The 27,117-nt window shown below is 35.6% G+C and overlaps 1 protein-coding gene across 1 annotated transcript; it reads left to right on the top strand.

Annotated features, from left to right (window-relative positions):
• The first annotated feature begins 225 nt into the window (after positions 1-225).
• On the top strand, positions 226-26,825 carry LOC120341640 (uncharacterized). The gene is made up of 9 exons (XM_078119732.1): positions 226-483; positions 19,011-19,089; positions 20,446-20,568; positions 20,666-20,779; positions 20,986-21,117; positions 22,368-22,531; positions 23,374-23,503; positions 24,263-24,445; positions 26,373-26,825. Exons 1-9 carry the CDS (start codon positions 238-240, stop codon positions 26,375-26,377), a joined length of 1,176 nt encoding a protein of 391 aa, XP_077975858.1. The 5' UTR covers positions 226-237; the 3' UTR covers positions 26,378-26,825.
• The last annotated feature ends 292 nt before the right edge of the window (positions 26,826-27,117 follow it).

The following is a 27,117-nucleotide window of genomic DNA, read 5'->3' as shown; positions in this document are numbered from 1 at the left end:
TAAGTTGGAAGATCTTGGGTTCGATTCGTATTCAGTCAGTCAATAGTGAAGTCCAGACCGCGAGTTTACGTCCTAGAGCATATGGGTTAAACAAAACCGGAACGGTCTAACGAAAATATCGGTATTTACAAATCCCTATTAGGATAAAAAAAAAGTTGGACATACCACATAGAGATGTGACACAACAGCATAAATGTGCTAGATTTATTTGTATTTTGCAGGGAATCTATTTAAACCATGGCGTTAAAAATAAGAGTATATTTCGTAGTTCTGGCCTGTGTGTTGCAATATATCGGTATTGAAGCTCAATCTTCAAAGTCGGTTCCTCTTCCTACTGGTGGAGAATCGTGCAATGTTATCAACCTCCATTGTGGCGCCGGACAGAGTCAACCAAACGAAGGAGAATTAGAAAGAAATCCGGGATCTCCAGGGAAACGAGGACCGACTGGCCCGGCTGGATTAGCCGGAAGTAAAGGAGACCAGGTGCGGTCAATTTTTTTTTATTTCTCCGAGGTCGCTCCAGAGGTGTGTGAACCAAAATGGAGATAACTAATTTCGTTCGCCTACTTTACATCAATTTGTGTAAAGGGACTGAATCCTATAGGCAGAGGGTATATTCACTTGGATAACACATACAGTCCCCGAACTCGTAATATAACTAAAATATGGAAAATCGGAATAAAATTATGGCCTAAACCAGTGGTTCCCAAACTTTTTTGACAATTGCCCCCCTATAGTAGTTTATACAACTTCATCGCCCCCCGGCAATACAAAAAATATAAAGTCAGAAACGAATATATTACAGACCAAATAAGAAGACAAATCATAGTTTATAGTGTTTTTTAATGAAATAGATGAGCTTGGTGTTCTTCAGCGAGTTTTTTTATTGTATCTTAAATTACCCCGTTTACTGGTGGAAAGGCGATTTCGTTGTTTTGATAGCAATAGTAGCACGGCTGAAAACCCCTTTTCCACCATATAATAGGTCGGAAATGAAAGAATCCAGGGTTCTACCTTCTCAAAAACCGCCGTGTACTCTTGCCTTATAGTATTTCACTTCCTAAATTCATCCTATTTCACATTAAAATAATTAAAACAAAGTTAATTTTCCCAAACTTAATATAATGATTTTTGTACATCTCATTCATCCGATTCCTCATCCTACCACGGCCTCCAGTCCGATCACCAGTCCATAATTAATCAGCCATTTGTTTTTGGATTCATGGACTCGGATGTGGAAGAAGTCGTGATCGACTATCGGCTACGGCTCGCGGGACAAAATTCAGGGTTGCCAGTCTTTTGCGGGTCGCATATATTTTTTGAAATTTAAAAACGGAACAGCGCGCGAAAACTGCGACAATTCGTGAACTCAACTCAGTCGTCTTATTAAAAAATATTACAATGACATTTAATGTGACACTGTTTTGTTGCTGCTTCACGCTGAATAGCTTTACGGCGCCAAAATTGGAACATTTTCTAAATGGGCATCACTAATCCCAGTTCTTTGCTTGTTCTTTGTAATGTTCATTTTTGAAAAAAATTGTTCGCACAAATATGTACTTCCAAACATCGAAGTGAATATCTTCGCATGATTTGTGAAATTTTGATAAAGATTTCCTTTAAGAAGATACATTCTTACAAAAATTAAGCAGTGATGAATGTCTCGAATAGAATATGAATTTTATTTTCTTATTGCCTTGCAATATATTCGAATATTGACTGCGCTATTGAACCCCTGCCCTCAGCATCAACTTTTCTTCGTGTTTCCATTTGTCTAATTATAATTAAATTGTGGGCTCGTTAAACGAGTAGCTGTTCAATAGAATTTTTAGGATATAATAAAATTTAGTCCAAACGTGTCTCACGATAGATTCTGTTACGTAAAAAAAATGTAATTTACTCCTCGAGCGTGAATTATGAATAAAAAATTTTAATCGTCAAAACCGCCGTTTGGATGTTTACCCGGACATAGACTTCCTTGTTTACTTCCTAACATTGGCCAATGAGCAAGATACAAAACGTAACAATGCCCCCTTTCACTCCCGCTCAGTCACGCTCACTAAGACAGATTTTCAGGCGTGGTCGTGAACATTACCTCAGTTTCGCTTTTTGAATTATGTTCGTTAGTGTTTAGTTTTTTTCGGAAATTTAAATATAAATCAAATAAATCAATGATTACTTTGTCTTCCTATGAGTTTCAGTTTAATTACAGGAATCAAAAATTAGTGTAGAAATAGCTGTGATAGACTAGGCTAAAATTCTTTATCGGTACTTTTAAAAAACAGATTGTTGAATGGTCTGTATTAGAATGATAGTTTGAAACAAATACCCCATTTTATAGGCAACAACTCGCGAAACCACTCTTAAAATAAACACCGAAAATTTTAAAATGGTAAAGTATGGGAAGAATTTTCCGCGGTCAAAGGTCGGGGAAAGGTCCATTCAGCGAATCGTCTCGGGCCAGATTATTTTACTCCGGTCGTATTTTTCCGACCACTGGGATACGCAACTACCGTCCCTTACTGCGAAGACGAGTCCAGAAATCCTTTCGCGTGTGATAATTGCCCACGTGATTCAAGCCTGCGAATGCACACAGATTACAGAATTAAGTGCGCCGAACATAAAACAGGTTTCGCGAAATCGCCCCCCTATCGCCCCCTTCGACTTTTTCGCCCCCCTCTGTATCGTTGTCGCCCACAGGGGGGCGATATCGCCCACTTTGGGAATCACTGGCCTAAACCATAACCTGGTACACATACTCCGGAAGTATCCACGCGAGTATAATCTCGATAAAACCGGAACCTGAATGTATCGACTCGTTAACATCACATTTAAACGCGCCATGTTGATACTTGCAAGTACTTTTAAACGAAAGTAATAAATGGAAAATAGTTTTGTTCAATAAAGTGCGTTATACCAAATGCATAATTCTATACGGGAAATTTAACGAAACGAAAATGAACAGCCGTTTTTAAAAATTAGAAACTTATCTCTTTGTATGTTAATACTAATACTAAAATATTCCTAGTTTTGGCTTACTACCACCTAACACATTGGTTCTCAAATTTTTAAATCGCTCCCCCTTTTTAGAATTTGTGAAGTCTCGCACCCCACCTAACTAGCTATTAATAAGCTCCAAATAACAAATAGTAAGGGAAAAATATCTTTTATTCAAAATACACATTGAAAATACGTGGATGGAATCGCAATCTCCAAACAATAAAAAAATGTCAAAATCCAAAATAAGGCGGTCAACATTAAATCAGACAAATATTTTTATTTTTAATTAGCGCCACGTCCCCTTGATAAATGTCAATTCCCCCCTTGTTGGGCGCGACCCACCGTTTGAGAACGACTGGCCTAATACATTGGTTTCAACAATACTTCCGCCAGTATAGTTCATGGGTTCCACAAGTTTATCTTTATATCAGAGAATCTATATTATTATGTGTATATTGCTTGAGTATAATTAAAGACACCGTTTTAGCAAAATCATTTGCAAGCAGGAGATAATATCATTTTTATACCGGGGAACGGAAGCCGATAAGACGGCTTATCCTTATGGCGAACCACGGCCGCTCTCCATATTGATATATGTATATTGCTCAAGTTAAATCAAAATTATTCTTATGGCGAACCACGGCCTCTCTTCTAGGGACCAGTTAACCAGTTGTTTCGGATGCATGGACCGACCCGATGGTGGAGAAAGCCGTTAGTAGCAACGCTACTTGAACCATCCTACAGCGGCTAGGATTCCAGCAATCCAAGGGGTTTCTCGAACCTTTGAAATTTTTCATTGGGTTTCCGCTCCGCGAAAAAGGTTACAAACAACTGATCTAAAACATGACACGTATTATTTCCGTTTCAAAATCAGAAAATTTCTACTTTTGGATAAATATGTGTGCTGTAATCTAAGCAAAGATTTCAATTAAGTTATCCATAAAACAGGCGAAAATATAATTCCTTTCTATCCCCTCCGGGCTGGTAAAAACGCCTCCAGACCTACCTCATTATTCCGGACTTACCCAAATTTTGACTCCTTCTCGCAGGGCCGGATATATCATTAGGCAAGGTAGGCAGAAGCCTGAGGGCCTCGATGTTCAATTTTACTTTTAATGAGTCGCATTAATTTTTGTACTTCTGTAATATGTGTACCAGGTTAGGGTTAGGCCGTAATTTTATTCCGATTTTCCTTATTTTAGTTCTGTTACGAGTTCGGGGACTGTCTGTTTTAGCCAGGTGAGTATACCCCTCTGCCCATAGGTTTCAGTCCCTTTACACAACTTGATGTAAAGTAGGCGAAAAAAATTAGTTACCTCCATATTGGTACACATACTTCTGGAACGCCCTAATTTTAAATTCGTTTCTAAATTGAGGAAGCTTGTTCCAGAATAAATCCGAGTTGAAATTTTATAGAACTGTTATTTGTTTAATTTTAATCAGAATAATAGTTATTGTCCCAAATAGCTATTTACCGAAACTAAGAATTATTATATTTCATTCTACCGTATGTTACGAACTTTAAGGCGCACTGGGTTATAGGGCGCACCTTCAATAAATTGCTAAATTAGGGTAATGTCCATACATAAGGCGCATTGGGCTGTGAGAAGCAATAAATTTTAAAGCAATAGCGGTGCAGGTTTCGAGTGTAGACAATAAAGTATATTCCTTACATTAGGCACATCAACTTATAAGGCGCGCGATTGAATTTTAAGAAAAAAATTGTATTGTAGACTCGTTTATCTTAAAAAATGATCCATTGATCCATTCCGTGTTCAAAAAGGCTGTCCGATGGAGCTAAACGACATACAGCAGTAGAGACGTCTTACTCGGGTTATAAACTTATTCGCTTTTATATTGGAGCTTCCATTAAACGATCATTTGAGAAACTGTTGTTTTGTGATAACGAAACAATCAGATTACCGGCAAAATGTCAAAAATCAAATTTGCTCAAGTTCGGGATGAATATTTACGTTCCGAATGACTTGCGAAGGAGTGACGGTTAAATGATAATCGTTCAACACTACGGAGATTCTGTAAAAATACCGTTTCTCTCGAATTTGTCAAAACAGTGGGAAAAGTGGAGTTTCGTTGATAATTGGTTTTAAATCCATGCCCACCACCTCACCCAATGTGTAATACCGCCTTTGCAAGAATAGTAGCAGCTCCTTGTCTTGCAATCGATTTTGTTGACAACCGGACAACCGTTAACTGGAATACCGTTTGTAGGGGAAATTACGAATCTACCGGTTATAAAATTCTAACATCGCGAAAATAACAACGAACCAGGACCCGAACCCGAATCTTTCCCCTTTCCATACCACAATCAAAACACAATCACATAATAAAAACTTAACCGCAAAACCAACTAAAATAACAAATAGTCCATTCTTCAATTAAAATATCGAATTTCAATGTGATGCATTCCGTCGTCGTGAGATACTCCATTCAGTAAAGTCACTCGCACGCTTGAACTAATGGAAACGTAACATTCAAACAGCGGAATCTTTTTCCCACGTGAAACGCGCACCCAGGGGTCAAGCAGTTTGAGCCGCGAATCACTAAAGTTACGCATATACAGTGGTTCCCAAACTATTTTAGTCACGCACTCGTTTTAGTATTATCCAATCTACCTATGAATCATTTTGTGATTATGTTGTCGTTGTTGTTCTTCTTGTTATTTTTCTTCTTGTTGTGAAAAGATCACTTTTCTCTTTAACTACTGGACCAATTGCTTTGAAATTTTCAGTTGGTAAAAGGATTGTATTTTACGCTAGAAGGCTAGAAAAGCTAGAAGGCTTTTCGTGTTCATATATTTCAGCATAGCTGTCCTGTTTGGCAATATTATGCTTTCTTGCCTTTTCATGTGTAGGATTAACCTCGATGTTTTTACATTTGAATTTGATTTTAATCATTTTGAACTCAGTATCTTTTCACTTTGATCTTATTCAATGACCTATGACATTGAAAAGTGCATTATTGCAATAAACCGTATCGGCAAGGTTATAATGAGTGATATATTCTGAAATATTCCCCAAAGTTGCTATCTTTTTCAATTTAGTCTCGATTAGTGGAACCCGAGTTGAACTCGCTTTTATCAAAAAGTCAAATCGTCAAAAATAACTAGGACTACGTCACGTTTGTTCCCAAAGCTGTGCTTATTCGCACACAAAATAATCTAGACAGCGTTGTTTGCGCACAATGACATTCACGGTCTGACGATTTCGCGGATTTGAAAACGTAATTGTATGTGTATTATTACGATAAACAATATTACATAGCAATTTAGAAAGATTAACTCTTAATAGTACTTTGGCTGTTACAGTATCGGGAAAGGGTTAATTTAATTTCACATTTTTGAATACTCATATTGCTATCAAGGTTGGGACAAAAATTTAACCCATACAAAACTTTTTACATGCGTAGGACGCCGTTGTATCGCAGTAGCAAGTGTTCGCTTTAAGAGCATACCCCCACCCACTGGTTCTCAACCAATGGGCCATGGCCCACTGCAGGGCTAAAGAAACATTTTCAACATTTGAAAATTACCAGAGTTATTTATAAATTAGTTAAACTTTGATTGTAGTAGCAAGGAATGATAATACTGTACTACGCTACTAAATGGTAATTTTATATCAATTATGGAAATGAAGAGTCTAATTTTGTATAAAGAACCTTTTATTTTTTTTTTATAGCTTTTCTCTTGCATGAGATAGTTAATGGGCCACAGATTGTTCTGTGCAACGGAAGTGGGCCAAGAGAGAAAAAAGGTTGAGAACCACAGCCCTAACCCTATAAACCTAACTGTTTTTATCACAAATACTTGTTTTACAAGCAAAATGCTCTTGCGGCGGTTTTTCGTGCGGCGAATTTTCCCATGCTGCAAAATTTCTTGCGGCGTATTTTTTGGACACGATGATTTTCAACCTTTATCGATACGCGGCATACCTTCCATACAATAATTTTTAGCGGAACACCAAAGAAAGTTTTATAGATTTTTCAGATTTTAAAACCAGGACTGTAAAGTCGGAAAGAATTTACAATCGACTCCGGACTGAGAAGAATTGACTCCAATTTCTCGTATATAAATGATTTCGAAACCCAACTCGGTATTGTAGAATAATTCGACTTCGATTTCAGCTTCAAATCCAGCAATCCAATTTCAAAGGGGTTTCTGGAACCTTTGAAATTTTTCATTGGGTTTCCGTTCCGCGAAAAAGGTTACAAACAACTGATCTAAAACATGACACGTAATATTACCGTTTCAAAATCAGAAAATTTCTACTTTTGAATAAATATGTGCGCTGTAATCTAAGCAAAGATTCCGATTAAGTTATCCATTAAACAGGCGAAAATATAATTCCTTCCTATCACCTCCGGGCTGGTAAAAACGCCTCCAGACCTACCTCATTATTCCGGACTTACCAAAATTGTGACTCTTTTTTGCAGGACCGGATATATCATTAGGCAAGGTAGGCAGAAGCCTGAGGGCCTCGATGTTCATTTTTGCTTTTAATGAGTCGCATTAATTTTTGTACTTCCGTAATATGTGTACCAGGTTAGGGTTAGGCCGTAATTTTATTCCGATTTTCCTTATTTTAGTTCTATTGCAAGTTCGGGAACTGTATGTGTACGCCAAGTTAATACCCCCTGCACATAGGCTTCAGTCCCTTTACACAACTTGATGAAAAGTGGGCGAACAAAATTAGTTACCTCCATATTGGTACACACACTTCTGAAGCGCTTAATTTTTAAGTCGTTTCTAGTTTGCTTGTTTCAGAATAAAAACGGTTTGAATTTTATAGAACTGTAATTTGTTCAATTTTAATCAGATAAATATTTATTGTTCCAAATAGCTATTTACCGAAACTAAGAATTATTATATTTCATTCTACCGTATGTTACGAACTTTAAGGCGCACTGGGTTATAGGGCGCACCTTCAATAAATTGCTAAATTAGGGTCATGTCCATACATAAGGCGCATTGGGCTGTGAGAAGCAATAAATTTTAAAGCAATAGCGGTGCAGGTTTCGAGTGTAGACAATAAAGTATATTCCTTACATTAGGCACATCAACTTATAAGGCGCGCGATTGAATTTTAAGAAAAAAATTGTATTGTAGACTCGTTTATCTTAAAAAATGATCCATTGATCCATTCCGTGTTCAAAAAGGCTGTCCGATGGAGCTAAACAACATACAGCAGTAGAGACGTCTTACTCGGGTTATAAACTTATTCGCTTTTATATTGGAGCTTCCATTAAACGATCATTTGAGAAACTGTTGTTTTGTGATAACGAAACAATCAGATTACCGGCAAAATGTCAAAAATCAAATTTGCTCAAGTTCGGGATGAATATTTACGTTCCGAATGACTTGCGGAGGAGTGACGGTTAAATGATAATCGTTCAACACTACGGAGATTCTGTAAAAATACCGTTTCTCTCGGATTTGTCAAAACAGTGGGAAAAGTGGAGTTTCGTTGATAATTGGTTTTAAATCCATGCCCACCACCTCACCCAATGTGTAATACCGCCTTTGCAAGAATAGTAGCAGCTCCTTGTCTTGCAATCGATTTTGTTGACAACCGGACAACCGTTAACTGGAATACCGTTTGTAGGGGAAATTACGAATCTACCGGTTATAAAATTCTAACATCGCGAAAATAACAACGAACCAGGACCCGAACCCGAATCTTTCCCCTTTCCATACCACAATCAAAACACAATCACATAATAAAAACTTAACCGCAAAACCAACTAAAATAACAAATAGTCCATTCTTCAATTAAAATATCGAATTTCAATGTGATGCATTCCGTCGTCGTGAGATACTCCATTCAGTAAAGTCACTCGCACGCTTGAACTAATGGAAACGTAACATTCAAACAGCGGAATCTTTTTCCCACGTGAAACGCGCACCCAGGGGTCAAGCAGTTTGAGCCGCGAATCACTAAAGTTACGCATATACAGTGGTTCCCAAACTATTTTAGTCACGCACTCGTTTTAGTATTATCCAATCTACCTATGAATCATTTTGTGATTATGTTGTCGTTGTTGTTCTTCTTGTTATTTTTCTTCTTGTTGTGAAAAGATCACTTTTCTCTTTAACTACTGGACCAATTGCTTTGAAATTTTCAGTTGGTAAAAGGATTGTATTTCTTTCTAGAAGGCTAGAAGGCTTTTCGTGTTCATATATTTCAGCATAGCTGTCCTGTTTGGCAATATTATGCTTTCTTGCCTTTTCATGTGTAGGATTAACCTCGATGTTTTTACATTTGAATTTGATTTTAATCATTTTGAACTCAGTATCTTTTCACTTTGATCTTATTCAATGACCTATGACATTGAAAAGTGCATTATTGCAATAAACCGTATCGGCAAGGTTATAATGAGTGATATATTCTGAAATATTCCCCAAAGTTGCTATCTTTTTCAATTTAGTCTCGATTAGTGGAACCCGAGTTGAACTCGCTTTTATCAAAAAAATACTTCACAAATCACAAATACTTGTTTTACAAGCAAAATGCTCTTGCGGCGGTTTTTCGTGCGGCGAATTTTCCCATGCGGCGAAATTTCTTGCGGCGTATTTTTTGGACACGGTGATTTTCAACCTTTATCAATAGGCATATATATACGCAATATGCGATGTCATACAATAGGCATCCACCTTCCATATAATGATTTTTAGCGGAACACCTAATGAAAGTTTTAGTATGTGCACCAGGTTAAGATCAGGCCATAATTTTATTTCGATGTTCCTTATTTCAGTTTATTACGAGTTCGGGGACTGTCTGTGTTAGCCAAGTGAATATCCCTTACCCATAGGTTTCAGTCCCTTTACACAACTTGATGTAAAATAGGCGAACAAAATTAATTACCTCCATATTGGAACACATACTTCCGGAGCGCCATAAAATGTGCATAAATAGGTATCGTAGTGAAGAAAAAGAACGGTGCTCCCGTAGTATGTGAACCAAGATGGCGACCACCTGAATATAGTATGTGTACCAGGTTAGGGTTAGAACATAATTTTATTCCAATTTTCCAATTTTAGTTCTATCAAGAATTCGGGGACTAGCCAAGTGACTCCCGTAGTATTTGTACCTGAAATTATGGCCTAACCCTAACCTGGTACACATACTACGTTCAGGTGTCCGCCATATTGGTTCACATACTACGGGAGTACTAAACGAATCATAGAACATAGTAACTCCACTACCAGTGCAAAGCAGAGTTCCTCCCCAAGAACGATAAAATTTCTTCCCCGGTTGGGAAACGTTGGGATAGATCAAGGGGGGAGGGGGGGGGGGGGGTAAAGTTTTTGGACCAACCAAACATTTTGCCTATCTGGACTGGCGGGCCATGTTATTGTGACGTAAAAAGATACATTTTATAGACAATATTTACAGTGTTACAAAAGTAAAAGTAGAAACAATAGGCCTCGTGTCAAAACTAGATTTAATCACAATCTCAAAAAATTCATTGAGCTATTTTTTAGATAAAACATCAAAATTTGGATTTAGTTTGGTTGTGGCAGCATCGGGCGAGCCAGATTAAATTACACAACGGGCCGGATTTGGCCCGCGGGCCGTAGTTTTCACATGCCCGGGATAAACCGTTGAAAGAGTCTTGATTTGTTTGAGGTATTTTGGTATCTATTTTGTTTTCTATTATCACCAAACTCAACACAGCCGGATGGCATATATTTAGTAATTATAATTAGTAATTTTAGTTTATTTATTATCTTGAGAAAAAAACATATTTTTTAAAAAAACAAATAGTATTATATCTGCGTGGATTATTTCCGCGTGGGAATTGGCTAGTTATATAAATAGGACGGGATTGAACTCGAGCGAGTCATATCGATTCATGCGTCATAATAAAAAAATAAATAAAAAAAATAAAAAAAAAACTTCAATAATAAACAAATGAGAATAAAAAAAAAATAGGAAAATCTACCTTAACACAACCAAATACTCCAAGAATATATACTATCACATTACGAAATGTGCTATGCAGTAGTAGGAAGATATACTATCACATTACGTCTCGTCAGCAGTCGCAGTTATTCGTTAGAGAGTGTCCTCTAGCAAATAGAGAACAAACAAGAGAGCTATGCTCAAATATATGGACACGTAGAGTCACATAATTTTGATGACGTCATAGCGAAAAAAGAAGTAATAGCCTTCTGGAGAAAATTTTTATCTTTAACCACTAAAAATTTCAAAGCAATTGGTCCAGTATTCGAAGAGAAAAGCGACTTTTTAAAAACGTGTCAAGCGGTACTGAGTTAGCAGTCAGGCAGCATCTTACCTGTACACTGTAGGCCATATACGGTAATTGATCACAGAACAGTTGTTCCCTTGCAAATTTTATGTTGTTTACACTTTAGGACAGATAATTGATCACAGAACAATTCTTCCCTTTCAAATTTTATGTTGTTTCCAGTAGACTCTCATCAAAATAAACAAATATAGTAGGCTACAAGTGCTACAACGCTTGCATTACTGCACTGGTAGGACCGTGAAAGAATAAGTTACGGTAATTTCATTGTCGTAAGACACCGGTACCGGCACCAGTACCAGTATCGTACTTACGTACTGAGCTACCAGTACCGGTTAGCAGTCAGCCAGCATCTTACCTGTACACTGTAGGCCATATACGGTAATTGATCACAGAACAGTTGTTCCCTTGCAAATTTTATGTTATTTACACTTTAGGACAGATAATTGATCACAGAACAATTCTTCCCTTTCAAATTTTATGTTGTTTCCAGTAGACTCTCATCAAAATAAACAAATATAGTAGGCTACAAGTGCTACAACGCTTGCATTACTGCACTGGTAGGACCGTGAAAGAATAAGTTACGGTAATTTCATTGTGGTAAGACACCGGTACCGGCACCAGTACCAGTATCGTACTTACGTACTGAGCTACCAGTACCGGTACCGAACCTGTAGGTCTGATATTCCGTTCCGCATACGATAGGCTATAAAACTTGCATTGCAGCATTAGTAATACCGCGGAAGGAATAAGTCAATTTCACTGCGTTACGGCACCGGTATGGCAACTTACCAGTACCGACCTACAGTAGCTGTAGTACTGAGCAAGACAATCGATCGCGAAACCGCTTGAAATAAGTGTAAAACAGTGTTCCCATGAGTAAAAATAAATGCCGCGAAATTTTGTATGAAATATCATATCTCATAGGATTCATATAAAATTTAAGAATAAACAAAAGTAATAGCCTTCTAGCGAAAAAATTAATCTTCAACCACTGAAAATTTCAAAGCAATTGGTCCAGTATTCGAAGAGAAAAGCGACTTTTTAAAAACGTGTCAAAGAACAAGAACAAGAACAACAAGAACAACAACAACATAATATTGAAACGATCGTTATGTCCACTACGTGTCCAAAAATTTGTTCCTAACCATTCAGAAGCAAATGATTTAGTGGAATCGGACATTTCTTAACCGGTTGCTGCCGGTACATCTAAGCCCAATTTTTTTTTTTTAATGTATAATTCCTCGTTAACCAATAACGCCTGACACATCACTCAGGGCTCGTTGGAAGCTTTGTTTCGTTTTCTACACGCTAGATGTCACTCCTGGACCATTATTCGTAAGACGTCACACTTATGCGAGAGTAAGCATCAGCTTGTAAACAAACAATCAACCTTTTTCAATTCCTGCCGAACGCGTCATTCTTTATCATAACAGCACTCTCGCATGTTTGGTATCGTTGATTTCCTAGTTGTTATAGCAACAGAATGAGACCGTAAAAGGACCACTGTGAAGCTAGCAGCACTTTCAGCCAGAATATTTTTACACATTGAATATAGGTTCCACGCGCATATAGTGTTCACTTATAGGTAAATATGAAAGTTGAAAATGCTGATCAAAATATAATATTGGCACGAAAATAGATGAAAAATCTTTAAACTGAATGAATACATTAAATTTAACAAGAAAATAGTGTTTAAACTAAGCGAAAAATGAATTTTCAGGTATTCCGCAAATACAAAGTTTCGGAAAATTATCCTTTTCGGAACCTCGATTCCTCGAAAACCGCCAATAAAGGCAGCACCACGACACATTTGGAGAAAGGCAGATACCCTATAAACTCGATTTTTCTATAACAGAACAGTAGCAGTACGTTTTGGCTTGACCATATATATTACCAAATATATTGTGTAATCTAAATTTTAATAACGGCATGGACGTAAAAAATTTAAAATTGATTTTGTATTTCAACTAAATTTGCTAGATAATGAATAAAATATCATTTTCTCTTTGTCACACATTAATACTGTACATCTCTTAAACTTGGAATACGTTGCGGGAAGTATAAAACAGCAAAAAAACATTTGCGACTCCTATATAGTGGATTCTGTCCTGGATTACAAAAAATTATCGTTTTTAAAATGGCGATTTTTTGAAAACCGCCAATAAAGGCAGCACTACGACACATTCAGAGAAAAGCACATACCTTATAGATTCAATTTTATTATGTCAGAACGGTAGCAGCACGTTTTGACTTTGCCATATATAATACCAAACATAGCGTATACTCTTTAATTTTATGAACAATGTGGACAAAACAAATTTAAAAAGGAATTGTATGTCAACTAAAATTGCTGAACAATTGATAAAATATATATTTTTCTTTTTGTCACACATTAATACTGTACGTCTATTAAACATAGAATGAGTTGCAGAAGAAAAGTATAAAATACCAAAAAAACATTTTACGCCCTATCGTGGATTATTTTCAAAACTTCGAAAAATTATCGATTTTGGAAGGGCAATTTCTCGAAAACCGCCAATAAAGGCAGCACTACGACACATTCGGAGAAAAGTATATACCCTATAGATTTGATTTCACTATAACAAAACAGTGGCAGCATGTTTTGACTTGGCAATATATAATACCAAAATAGCGTGTATTCTCAGTTTTATAAACAAAGTCGACGTAACAAATTTAAGATGGATTTGTATTTCAACTGAAGCTGCTGGAAAATTGATCAAATAGATTTTTCTCTTTGTCACAAATGAATACTGTGCGTTTATTAAACTAAGAATTAATTGGGAAAGTTTAAAATATAAAAAAAAACATTTTACGCTTTCTATAATGGGTTCTTTTCTGAATTCCGAAAAATAATCGTTTTTGAAAGAGCGATTTCTCGAAAACCGCCAATAAAGGCAGCACTACGAGACATTCGGAAAAAAGCAAATACCTTTTAGATTCGACTTCACTATACCATAACAGTAGAAGCACGTTTTGACTTGGCCATATATAATACCAAACATAGCGTATAATTTTCAATTTTATCAACTATGTAGATGTAACATATTTAAAAACGGTTAGGTATTTCAACTTAATTTACTGGATAATTCATCAAACACTTTTCTCCATTAATAATACCAAACATAGCGTATATCTCAATTATTTTAATAGCGTAGATGTTCACATATTTTAAAAAGGTTTGGTATTTCAAATAAACTCACCTAATATCGTAATATTCCGTTTTCTTACTTTTTCAAACACCGATACTGTGTGTTAATTAAACTTAGAATAAGATGCAAATCGTATAAAGATGTTCACATATTTTAAAAAGGTTTGGTATTTCAAATAAACTCACCTAATATCGTAATATTCCGTTTTCTTACTTTTTCAAACACCGATACTGTGTGTTAATTAAACTTAGAATAAGATGCAAATCGTATAAAACAGTGAAAAATGTCTTACAACCTATATATAATTTTTTCAATTTCCAAAACATGCCGTTTTTGGAGTGACGATTTCTCGGAAAATGGCCAATAAAGGCAGCAATACGACACTTTTGAAGAATAGCAGATACTTTGAAGATTCGATTTCACCAAACCAGAACAGTAGCAGCACGTTTTGATTTGGCCATATTTAATACTAAACATAGCATATGATTTTCAATTTTATCAACTATGTAGATGTAACATATTTAAAAACGGTTAAGTATTTCAACTAAATTTACTGGATAATTCATCAAACACTTTTCTCTCTTGGTCATACATCAAAACTGTACGTTCATTAAACTTGGAATTAGTGTGCAAATCTTAAAATGCCAAAAAATGATTTGACGCCCTCTAGTGGATCCTTTTCGGAATTTCAAAAAATTATCGTTTTTGAAAGGGCGATTTCTCAAAAACCGCCAATAAAGGCAGCACCACGACACATTCGGAAAAAAGCAGATACCTCATAGATTCAATTTTATTATGTCAGAACAGTAGCAGCACGTTTTGACTTGGCCATATATAATACCAAATATAGCGAATATTCTCAATTATTTGAATGTCGTAGATTTTCACATATTTCGAAAAGGTTTGGTATTTTAAATAAATTCACCTAATAACGTAATATTCCGTTTTCTTATTTTTTCAAACACAGATACTGTGTATTAATTAAACTTGGAATAAGTTGCAACTTGTATAAAACGTTAAAAAATGTCTTACTTCTAATATATCATTTTTTTAATTTCCCAAACATGCCGTTTTTGGAGTCACGATTTCTTGAAAACCGCCAATAAAGGCAGCATTACGACACTTTAGGAGAATAGCAGATACATTGAAGATTCAATGTGATTGAACCAGAACAGTAGCACCACGTTTTGATTTGGCCATATATAATACCAATGTTATGAAAGATAACAGGATACCGATTCTAGGCTTTATTAAACATAAGAACACCACTACCACAACTTAACACTGTAAACAATAGAATAACACACCAACAGTAAAGTATGCAGTACGACAGAGCTAGGGCAATCGAGAGTACATTGTTTATCTAATAATTACACTGTAAAGAAATACTAACACCACAACCAAACATAGCGTTTATTCGAAATTTCAAAAAACAATGCAGACATAACATATTTAAAAAGAGTTTTGTATTTGAACTAAATTCACTAGATAATTTATCAAACTTTTTTTTCTTGCTAACACATCAATACTGTACGTACATTAAACTTGGAATAAGTTGCGGAAAGTATAAAATACCAAAAAATCATTTCAAGCCCTCTTGTGGATTATTTTCAAAATTTTATAAAATTGTCGTTTTTGGAGTGGCGATTTCTCGAAAACTGCCAATAAAGGCAGGACCACGACACATCCTTAGTAGTGTAGTACGACACTTATTAGTTTAATGAACGAACAGTATTGGTGTATGTTTAATAGAAAAAGATGTTTGATGTATTATCTCGTAAATTTAGTTGAAATACAAAGCGCTTTTTAAATATGTTACGTCTGCATTGTTTATGAAATTTTGAATTCACGCTATGTTTGGTAATATATTGGCCGAGTTAAAACGTGCTGCTATTGTTCTGACATATTGAAATCGAATTTATAAGGTATCTGCTTTTCTCTGAATGCGTCGTAGTGCTGCCTTTATTGGCGGTTTTTGAGAAATCGCTATTTCAAAAAGATATTTTTCTGAAAATCCGAAAAAAAATCCACAAGAGTGTTACTTGTTGTTTCTTGTCGTAGTGCTGGCTTTATTGGCGGTTTTCGAGAAATCGCTATTTCAAATACGATAATTTTTTGAAATTTTGAAGATAATCCACAAGAGGACGTAACTTGGTTTTTGGTATTTTATACTTTCCGCAACTTAATCCAAGTTTAATGATCGTACAGTATATATGTATGTCCAAGAGAAAAAAATGTTTGATAAATTATCTAGTAAATTTAGTTGAAATGCCAAACGGTTTTTAAATATGTTACGTCTGCATTGTTTATAAAATTTTGAATACACGCTATGTTTGGTATTATAAATGGCCAAGCCGAAACGTGCTGCTACTGTTCTGACATGATGAAATTTAATCTACGAGGAATCTGCTTTTCTCCGAATGTGTCGTAGTGCTGCCTTTATTGGCGGTATTTGAGAAATCGCCCTTTCAAAAACGATATTTTTTTGAAATTCCGAAAAAAATCCACAAGAGGGCGTAAAATCATTTTTTGTTATTTTAGGATTTGCCACTTATTCCAAGTTTAAAGAACGTACAGTTTTGATGTATGACCAAGAAAGAAAAGTATTTGATGAAGTATCCAGTAAATTTAGTTGAAATACCAAACCGTTTTTAAATATGTTACATCTACATAGTTAAAAAAATTGAAAATCATATGCTATGTTTGGTATCATATATGGCCAAGTTAAAACGTGCTGCTACTGTTCTGACATATTAAAATCGAATCTATAGGATATCTGCTTTTCTCTGAATGTGTCGTAGTGCTGCCTTTATTGGCGGTTTTTGAGAAATCGCTATTTCAAAAACGATAATTTTTTGAAAATTTGAAAATAATCAACAAGAGGACGTAAAATGATTTTTTGTTATTTCATACTTTCCGCAACTCATTCCAAGTTTAATAGACGTACAGTATATATGTATGTCCAAGAGAAAAAGATGTTTGATGAACAATCTAGTAAATTAGTTGAAATACCAATCCGTTTTTAAATATGTTACGTCTGCATTTTTTATAAAATTTTTAATACACGCTATGTTTGGTATTATATATGGCTAAGTCAAAACGTGCTGCTATTGTTCTGACATAATGAAATCAAATCTATAAGGTATCTGCTTTTCTCCGAATTTGTCGTAGTGCTGCCTTTATTGGCGGTTTTTGAAAAATCGTCCTTTCAAAAACGATAATTTCGTGAAATTTAATAAAGAATCCGCTAGAGGGCGTAATTTTTTTTTCGGTATTTTAGACTTTCCTCAACTTATTCTAAGTTTAATGAAGTGCATTATTGTTGTGTGACAAAGAGAAAAATATCTTCTTTGATGAACTATCCAGTAAATTTAGTTGAAATACAAAATCAGTTTAAATTTGTTGTATATACATTGTGCATGAATTGAAAATTATACGCTATGTTTAGTATTATATATGGCCAAGTCAAATCGTGCTGAGACTGTTCTGACATAATGAAATCGAATCTTTGAGGTTTCTACTTTTTACCAATGGTGTTGCAATGCTGCCTTTATTGGAGGTTTTCATGAAACGACCGTCCTAAACGACGAAAATTCAGTCATTTTTAAACAACTCTCAAAAAAGTATAAAAATTATTTATGCACTGTAACAGTCGCTTTAGCTTGTTTACTATGTATTAACAATACGAGGAGTGTAGTTAATGATTGTTTTGCTTTATTTGCTATTGTGAAACTAATCAAAATGTACACTTTTTTTTTAAAATCATTGGAAACATTTAATTTTACGCGTGGGTATTTTCTGCGATTCTGTCAGTCACAAATTCGTGTTTTGCTGCTAGCTTCACAGAGGTCGTAAAAGGTCTTATAGCTTACGCCGTCGCATAGTGAAGACGTGTTATGTTTTGGTAGGTCGTGTCTTCGCGTCAGGTTGTGCGACATGAAAGTATGAAATTGCAACTCAAGACTCTGGGGAATTCAAAACAATTCCCATTTACCACTTCAGTTAGTTTGGAAATACGACTCCGGCTTCGGTGAAAACATGTCCAAAATCGACTCTCGACTGCACAGCTCTATTTTAAATCCCCACAGATACAAATTTTCGGTCTCGGGCGAACCTTGGGGCAAGTGCCGGATTTACCATTAGGCAGGTTTATTACCATTAGACTCGACATTCGATCGAATCGACATTCATATATGATTTCTTTTTAAATTTCAGAGACCTGCCCCAAAATATAACGGGTTTCGAATTTTCAAAAATGGTAGGCCTACTTATTTAATTTTTCAACCAAGCTAACAATTTTTGTCTCAGTTATTTTACGTTTGAAAAGTTAAGTAATAAAAGACGGATAAATAAATGAATTTGTTTAAATTTGAAAAACTTGAGTTATTTTTAGGTTTATTACATATTCTACTATTCATTTCTAAAAAATGGAATGATAAATTTATTTATTCAATGTTTTATTTATCACTATTTGGTTCATGGACCCCCCCCCCCCTGCTCCATCTTCTTTTTGTTTCTTTTATCAAATTAATATTATTGTTTCTTATTTTAAAGGGAATGAAAGGCGTCAAAGGGGAGACAGGCCCAGAAGTGAATGTTACAAAACTGCAAACAAAAATAATGAAAATGCTTGGTAGGTAAAAGTATGAAGTCTGGCGCTCCCGAAGTATGTGCACCAAGATGCTCACAAACTGAACCCTAACCTGGTACACATACTATGTTCAGGTTGTGCGCCATCTTGGTGCACATACTTCGGGAGCTCCGTCTTGTATACGTTAGTACAATTTGTATTCTGAAGATATTCGGTTTCTAAATTTTGAATATTAACAATGCACCGCTGAAATATCGTGTTTCCCCAAAAATAAAACTGGGTCTTACTTCAATTTTTTTCTAAAAAATAATACTGGGGCTTATTTTAGGGGGATGGCTTATTTTTCATTAATCAAAAACGAAATTACAAAGTAGAGAATTACGAGATTTTACAAATATACAAAATATGGAAACCTATATTCATTTACTTATAAATTACACACTTTCATTCAAAATAACTGCAAAATATGAATTATCACTCATTTAAAACGTGTAAGAGAGATTTCTTGCTATCGACCGGATCAAAAAAAAATTTTCGTTATTGACTAGATCTTTTTTTAAGGGGAGGACTTATATGAAAATCCTTTTCAAAATTCTGGCTAGGTCCCATTTCCCGAGTAGGTCTTATTTTCGGGAAAACACGATAACACAGGGATTAGTGGTGCAACAGAAAGTTTGTTCCAAACGCTTGAGAGCTAATTAACAGTAGGCAAATGTGATAACGCCAATCAACTGGTAGAAATGGGAATTGGAAATAATTTTCATTATTACCCAGAGGAAAATAAAACTTTATGTTCATTGTGACATCATAAGTTACATATAATCATTGTGACGTCATAATTTATGAAATAGTCGTTGTGACATCATAACAGAAATTGTCGTCCATTTGACAAATGTACTATGATGTCATAAATTTATTAAATTTGCGTAAAATACGAAATTTAGTTGTAGGCTATCTATATGGGGTTATGAGAATACATTATCGCTACAGATGAATAGAATTGAAGCATGAGTTTGACTAGGCGTCTGTCCATATCGTTTATGAGAATACTTCAAACTTTCCTACCTAATGGTACTCATCGGTGAAATATCAGACATATAAGAATAGCTTATTTCATGCGCTCAGGAAGTATTCGTACCAATATGACGCACAACCTGAACGACCCTAACTCGGTACACATACTGTGTACAGGTTGCGCGCCATCTTGGTGCGAACACTTCGGGAGCACCTTATTTCAGCCCCATGATCAGTATTTTATACCATAAAATAATTAGTAGAAACAAATAAATAAAACTGATTACGAAATCGGGAGAAATAAAACCTCAAGTTAGGCTTAAAAGGTACACGTTGTGTCAAACGAAGTGCTTATTCTAACAACGTCTATACATTGATATCTAGGGGCAAAAAGTTGTAAAGAACTGAATGAAATACACGGAATGACGGAACCTGGTTACTATCTGATCCGGTCTGAAGGACGTAATCAGCCTAATTATGTCTATTGTGATTTTCGCGTTTACGAAGGTAGGTGACACGTAGATAGAAACATAATTCTTGGGTGAAAAAAAGTAATTGAAAAAAAATCGAAGTTTCAATGAGATAGGCCTACTGATATATTCAGGTGTGACAAATTGTAATGGACTTCTGGAACGAGGTGTGCGATTTAAATCGGACGAAATTGCGAACTTTTTAACGAGAAGGAATCAAGCAGCTGCCATTGAAGAGATAAGTTGCAGTAAGATGATATTTTATGGTTTATAAAGTATACTGATATCACAGTTCTTCCTAGCGCCAAAATTACCTAAACAAACTGATCTTTGCAACGACCGATAAAAAAAAATGCAATTTGACCAAAACTACTAACTTAAGTTGATTATAAAAGAATAAAGATTATTCTTTTACGCAGTCTTGATCATATCACACATATTATCTAATTTTCAGGCAATATATTCACAACCTGTCATGAACTAAGGCAGCGTAACACAACTATAACATCTGGATTTTACACATTACATTCGCCCACAAACCATCAGAATACATTTCGAGCTTATTGCGAATTTACAAGAGGAAAAGGTATGGTTAGTTCTAATGTATTATTGTTTGTTTGTTTGTTTTAACCCTTCCATAAACATAAAAAGAACGATAAATTGGGGAGAATGTTAGATTTGAACACAATGGTATGATTTTTTGCCGTGTGAAATGATTGGCTTTAGTCATCATAAATTTTTTAACGATCAATGGGTGATTAGATTCAATTTTCAAAAAATACTAACAAAAACAAATATTTCATCCAGCTTCCTTCGTCTTCAATTTGCTCGATTTCAAAAGTTGACCAAATAAAATATAAATAATTATTTTCCTGAAATCCCCACAAAGCCGTAATCACTTTCTAATCTAACTCACGAAGACGATTTGTGTTTCATACATAAAAACAATGAATAGTAAAAGTTTTCAGCACCCCTGTATTTTCTTGCCATGTAAAATCATCGACTTTTGTCATCATAAATTTTTTAAGTGATTTAAAGTGTGTGTGAGGATTATTTTCACATAATAAAAGTTCACTCTTGAAAACTCTTGCTTCAATTAAATAGATGCAGTAAATCCTTTAAAACGACTCTCTTTTCTAATTCGGCTCAACAATGCTTTTACACTGCTTTATGAGATGTTTATATTGATTTTTTGGACCTCCTGAAGTATGCGCACCAAGATGGCGCACAACCTGAACTCAGGTTGTGTATAAGGTTAAGATTCAGTTTGAGTCAGTTTTCGGGAGTACCGATTTTTTGAAATATAAAATTCTGAAACATAAGCAGAATCTGCTGTCAAAATTTTAGAACCATCATCAAACTGTTTTTGTTTGCCTCGGAAACAATATTTTTAAAATGGAAAATTTATATAACAATGCAAGAGTTTAAAAATACAAGTATATATATGATTTAGACTTTTGTCTGTTAGGCGTAAACGGTTTTAGCGATGTAGAATGGACGTCTCCAATCATTTTCTAATTACCGTAATGACCGTTGCATGGGTAATGGTTATCAAGATGAGTCAATCTGACTCAGGTAATTGTTCCAGATGCATCAGTTTGAATAAAGTATGAATAATCTGTGATCCGACGCAGGGTATCTTGTCGGGGATATTTATGTGCCAGATAATTGCTGGACTTCTCACTGCGTAGGGTGGTTCACATCTGAAACAAATACCTTTCTAAATAATCTCATACCCGACACGAACTGGTAAACAGGCGAAAGCCGTCACACGCCATATAATTGAGGCCTATCTCTCCCTTGAATTTAATATGAAACTCTTATCCAATATATCAGCAATCACCGAAGTTCGACATGCTCAAATGGAAGAAATACAGTCAACTCAATCCTCTTGTAGCAGGAATAAAGGTTGCTATTCCTGGATTCCGAGATACAACTTGAATCGAGAGCAAATTATCGGAATTATCAAACAATCAAGTGAATGCAGGCAATTCATAAAGGTAAGAGCCGCTTAATCTATTTCAATTTAATGATCTACTTTGGCATGACCGAATGTGAAATTTACACTATTTTGAAAAATGAAGTGAATGTAAAAAATTCAGCTTTGCGAGATTGAACTACGTTTGCACTACACCTGTCCGTTCTCATAAAACTACACAGGAGCCATAAAATCAATGACGCTAAAAGGTTATAATCCGAGTAAAGTGGTGACTCCCGTGAGGGGGACTGGGGGACTAACTGTTAATTGACAATAATTCCAAATCCTCCAAAAACAAGCTACCAGGGCACCGACTTTGAAGTCTGAAATACAAATCTCATAGAATTTGAAAATCCTTTTAGGAAAACTCTATCACGCGCAAAAATCACGTCATGATGAAGCAAATTTGAGAATCGGTAATTTGAAGTTGATTATGATAGGATAGGCGGAACACGGCCTCTCGCCCGGTTACTTGTCCGTGATGAGTATGGGAATAGTTAACAAGTTATTAGTTTCAGATGAATGGACTTGATGGAACCAACCAGCGCTTACCTGAACCACCTCAAGACAACAAGGAGTTTAGCAATCCTCTCGCAGATGATTATCCCACAAGAAATTCGAACCTGCAAACTCACGCAGGGTAATCAGGACGCCACAAGTTTCGTGCCAGTATTCCTAAAACAGTCCTTCGACACCGAAATGACATTTTTTCATAAATTGGCTGCTTCATAGCTTTAATAATGACATAGAAATTAAGCACGAAATGGAATAATTGCCATCGGCTTCGGAATGCTTAGAAATATGACTGTAATTCACAAGATATAATAACATGAGCATACGCTTACCGCATCAATATTTCTTCAGGCAAGATGTGTTGAAACCTTTTTATTGCGTAGCGGCTATGCTTGGTGGGTTTCCAGAGATGGAGAAAGAATGAATTATTGGGGAGGAGCCACATCGAGGAGAGATGAATATTGTGCTTGTGGAGAGACTGGTTAGTTGAATCGATATAAATTAACTTATGATAATCTGTGTTGTTGTGTATTTGAATGAAGCGAACTGGCGAAACCCTGATTGGTTGAAAGCGTCTAAGACCGCGAGTGGCCCCAGGGTACGCCATTTGTGAGGCCTCTCTTTAACAATGACATCGTCATAACAGGCCTGCCACTTTTATGTAAACTGTATTATAATGTCATGAATTGATTTTTAATCGCGTGAAATTTGAAATCATAATACATGTACTCCAATCACCCAAGTAGATAGTGCATTTAAAACTCAGGGCTATAATAACCCGTCAGGGGACTACAGTTCTGAAATTTTGACAAATTAATTTATACACAGTATTCAATATTTTAACCTTAAAAGAAAACTAGAATTATCAAATTGAACAAAATAAACAAATTTCAGTTTTATAAAATTCTAAACCGGTCATCAGACCAATTTTCTCATTCAGATTGTTGTCCGATAACTTATTAAAAAAGAATTTGGACTAATCTCTATAGACAATGTGAATTGCTTTGAATGGACACTATCATCACGAAGTAATTGAATTATTTTAGTGAATGAAATTTATAATGCTTTTTCAAAATTTAGATAAATTCTAACGAATTCAAACCACTTATTTTACTTACTATTAGGAATGAGGCTCAAATTACTTATCTATCGCTAAGACCTTATGAAGTTGGTCTGATAACACAATTTAATTATAATATTTACTGCGAAGCTAAAACCAGACTATGTGTTGTAATTCCAGGCACCTGCATTAACAACAGTTATAAATGTAATTGCGACACAAACAGTGCAACTCAGGGCACAGATGAAGGCTATCTCACTGATAAGACAAAATTACCTGTGAAAGAACTTAGATTTGGTGATTTGGATGACTCTATCGAATTTATATGGCACACGCTTGGCAAGCTCGAATGCTGGGGTGAAGGTAGGTTTCTCTAATTACACACAAGCAGTTAGTTCAATCTCAACACTTCGCTCAATCAACTAGTCTCCATAAACATACTTGCGTCGCAACACAGATTCCAGGACTGTGGAGTCCTAAAATGTCCCATGGACAAAATTCCTATTATGGCTGCGGTTTAGAATATTTTTACTCAAACTAGGATCTCATTTCAGAGATAATAAAAATTTAGTCAATGCAATTTATATTTGGTCTTTGGTGGATTTTTGGCTCAACTTAGGCTCAACTTTCGAACTCTTACTCCGCAGCCATCATTAATCTTTATACAAAACGCAGGTTAGAATCCAGTGAGTAGTTTTCATGTGCCAAACATGCTAGAATTGCCGTTTGGGAAGGATTAGAGTAAATTTATTCGTTTATTATAGTGAAGTCCAAGAGTGGTTCTTTCTTATCGAGCATTTAACCGTGGTCAGTTTTATAGTTCAATTTAGACACACAAAACATATCAGCAGTTACTCATTTTTTATGATTAGTTTCTGAATTTTGTTAGGAATCTGTTAATGGATAAGTAACGTCTAATTATTAGACTCTAATACATACATGAGCAAAGTACGGTCCGCGGGCCAAATCCGGTCCGTTGGGTGATTCAATCTGGCCCGCCTGATACTGACACAACCAAGCTGGAACCAAATTTTGAAGTTTCAGCTGAAAATAGCTCATGTTATTTGTTGAGATTGGAATTGAATTTAGTCTAAATTTAGGTCTATTGTTTACCACGGTTGTTTTTGTAACACTGTAAATATTAAGTGATTCAAGAGTCTTGCTGCACACTAACACAAATATATTTCTGTAACGTTTCGTCTGACCAAGGTCAGACTTCTTCAGACATACATAGTTCAACTTTAACACGAGAAGCAGTTACATGCATATTTAAACAATCAGTTTAAAATTATGGGAGTCACGCATGTTAAATAATCAATAAAATCGGTGAATTTTTTGATTAAATAACAGCGGGTGGCCGAAATAAATGTCATTGATGAGATCTCTCTCTTTGTTTTATATTTAACAATTGAAGTCCAAATTAAACAATGGTGTTTTGTTTCTCAGTATTGTATAATGCAGACCAGTCTCGTAGAAACCAAATATTCACTGTAAATATTGTTTATAAAAAATATATAACTTTTTACATCACACTTACATGGCCCCCCAGTCTAGGTGGGCCCCCGGTCCAAAAACCTTGCTGACCCTTGGTCTAATACCTAGAGACCTACCAACCTTGTGGTTGAAACAGTGTACCCAGTAAAGTGGCAGCCCTTTGAAACAGACGACAATCCCCGTCTAAAACGTTTAATTCTAACTGGAAATGTGATCCTAGATTTCTCAAAATTCTTTCCGCGTTATTGGTTCACATTTTTGAGTAAGCCTTGCTGCAAACATCCCAAGTATGAATCCGCTGAGCTACTAAAAATAATTATGCAAAAGTTTTCTAATTTAACACAAGCATGTAACAATCAAAGCGGCCGATGTGCTCATGGTTTCGATATTGTACGGTCAATATACATCCCAGCTTTTCATTTTAGTAGAGGGGTTCCAAATTAGGTGGTTGTATTTATTTTGCTATTACTAATAAAACAATATTTAACCTCCAACCTGTTATGTATTTGACTGACAATCTACAATGGTACAACGCCACTTTCAAGATATCCAAATACAATTATATTCAATTCAGAAATTAAACTGCGGTATCACACTTCGAAATAGGGGGTGTTTGAAATTCAAAGATGGGAGGGGGTGTTTGAAATTTAAAAATTGGGGGGGAAGGGGGGTCCAAAATTCAAAGAACGGGGAGGGGGTGAAGTTATTGATTAACGTACTTGTATGAGGAGTTAGAGTCATAACCTTTCCGCTTCAAGTGCGTTTTCTTAAGTTAACACTGCATTACTTTTTGCAGCCTAAGTCGTTGAAGAATTGGATTCTCCATTTTGTACATATGCACATCGGAATCATGTTATCACGCAAAATCAGCCACTTGACATCTTCAAAGAAACCAGAGCTGTGGATAAATTGCCACAAGAGACATCTCTCAGCCAATCAAAGTCTAATATTGTTCAACAATAACTTCAAATCCTGCCCAAAGACTGTAGACTAGGGCAACGTTCCCCAACCTTGTTGGGGAAAACCTTGAAGGAACTAATTTTATTTTCTTGTAAATTTTATTGTGTTTTTGTATTTGGTATTGAAATGCTGGTCAATGGTAATTGTATCTATGGGAAGTATCGCAGCTTAAAATCTTGGAAGCATTTATTTTGGTTAAGTGAAGCCACGCCACGATTTTAAAAACTCACTGCTGGCGAATAAGCGCAGCTTTCTCACTTTGAAGTAATGTCTGAGGAAATAAATGTCATGTATTCCGTTCGAAAAACAGTTTGAAAACCACTGAACTAGGGTACAGACTTTGAATTCTAGAATAAAACTCTCTGAATTTTTGAAAACATCACCCTGGGTAGTAGAAAATAACCAGGCTTGTCCATCGAATTGGAATCTCATGGGTTTGGACAGCTCACATTTGTATTTCCCACGGGACACGTGGGACACGAAATACTGTATGATTTGAAGTGAATTGATTGTAAAACATTTTCTTATGGACTTCGTGTCCATATATTTGAGCATAGCCCTCTTGTTAGTTATATTAACAA

Source organism: Styela clava, chromosome 14 (genome assembly GCF_964204865.1).
Source record: "Styela clava chromosome 14, kaStyClav1.hap1.2, whole genome shotgun sequence".
Classification (NCBI taxonomy): Eukaryota; Metazoa; Chordata; class Ascidiacea; order Stolidobranchia; family Styelidae; genus Styela; species Styela clava.
The sequence above is the reverse complement of the archived record's forward strand: the minus strand, read 5'-3'. Positions and strand labels throughout refer to the sequence as shown.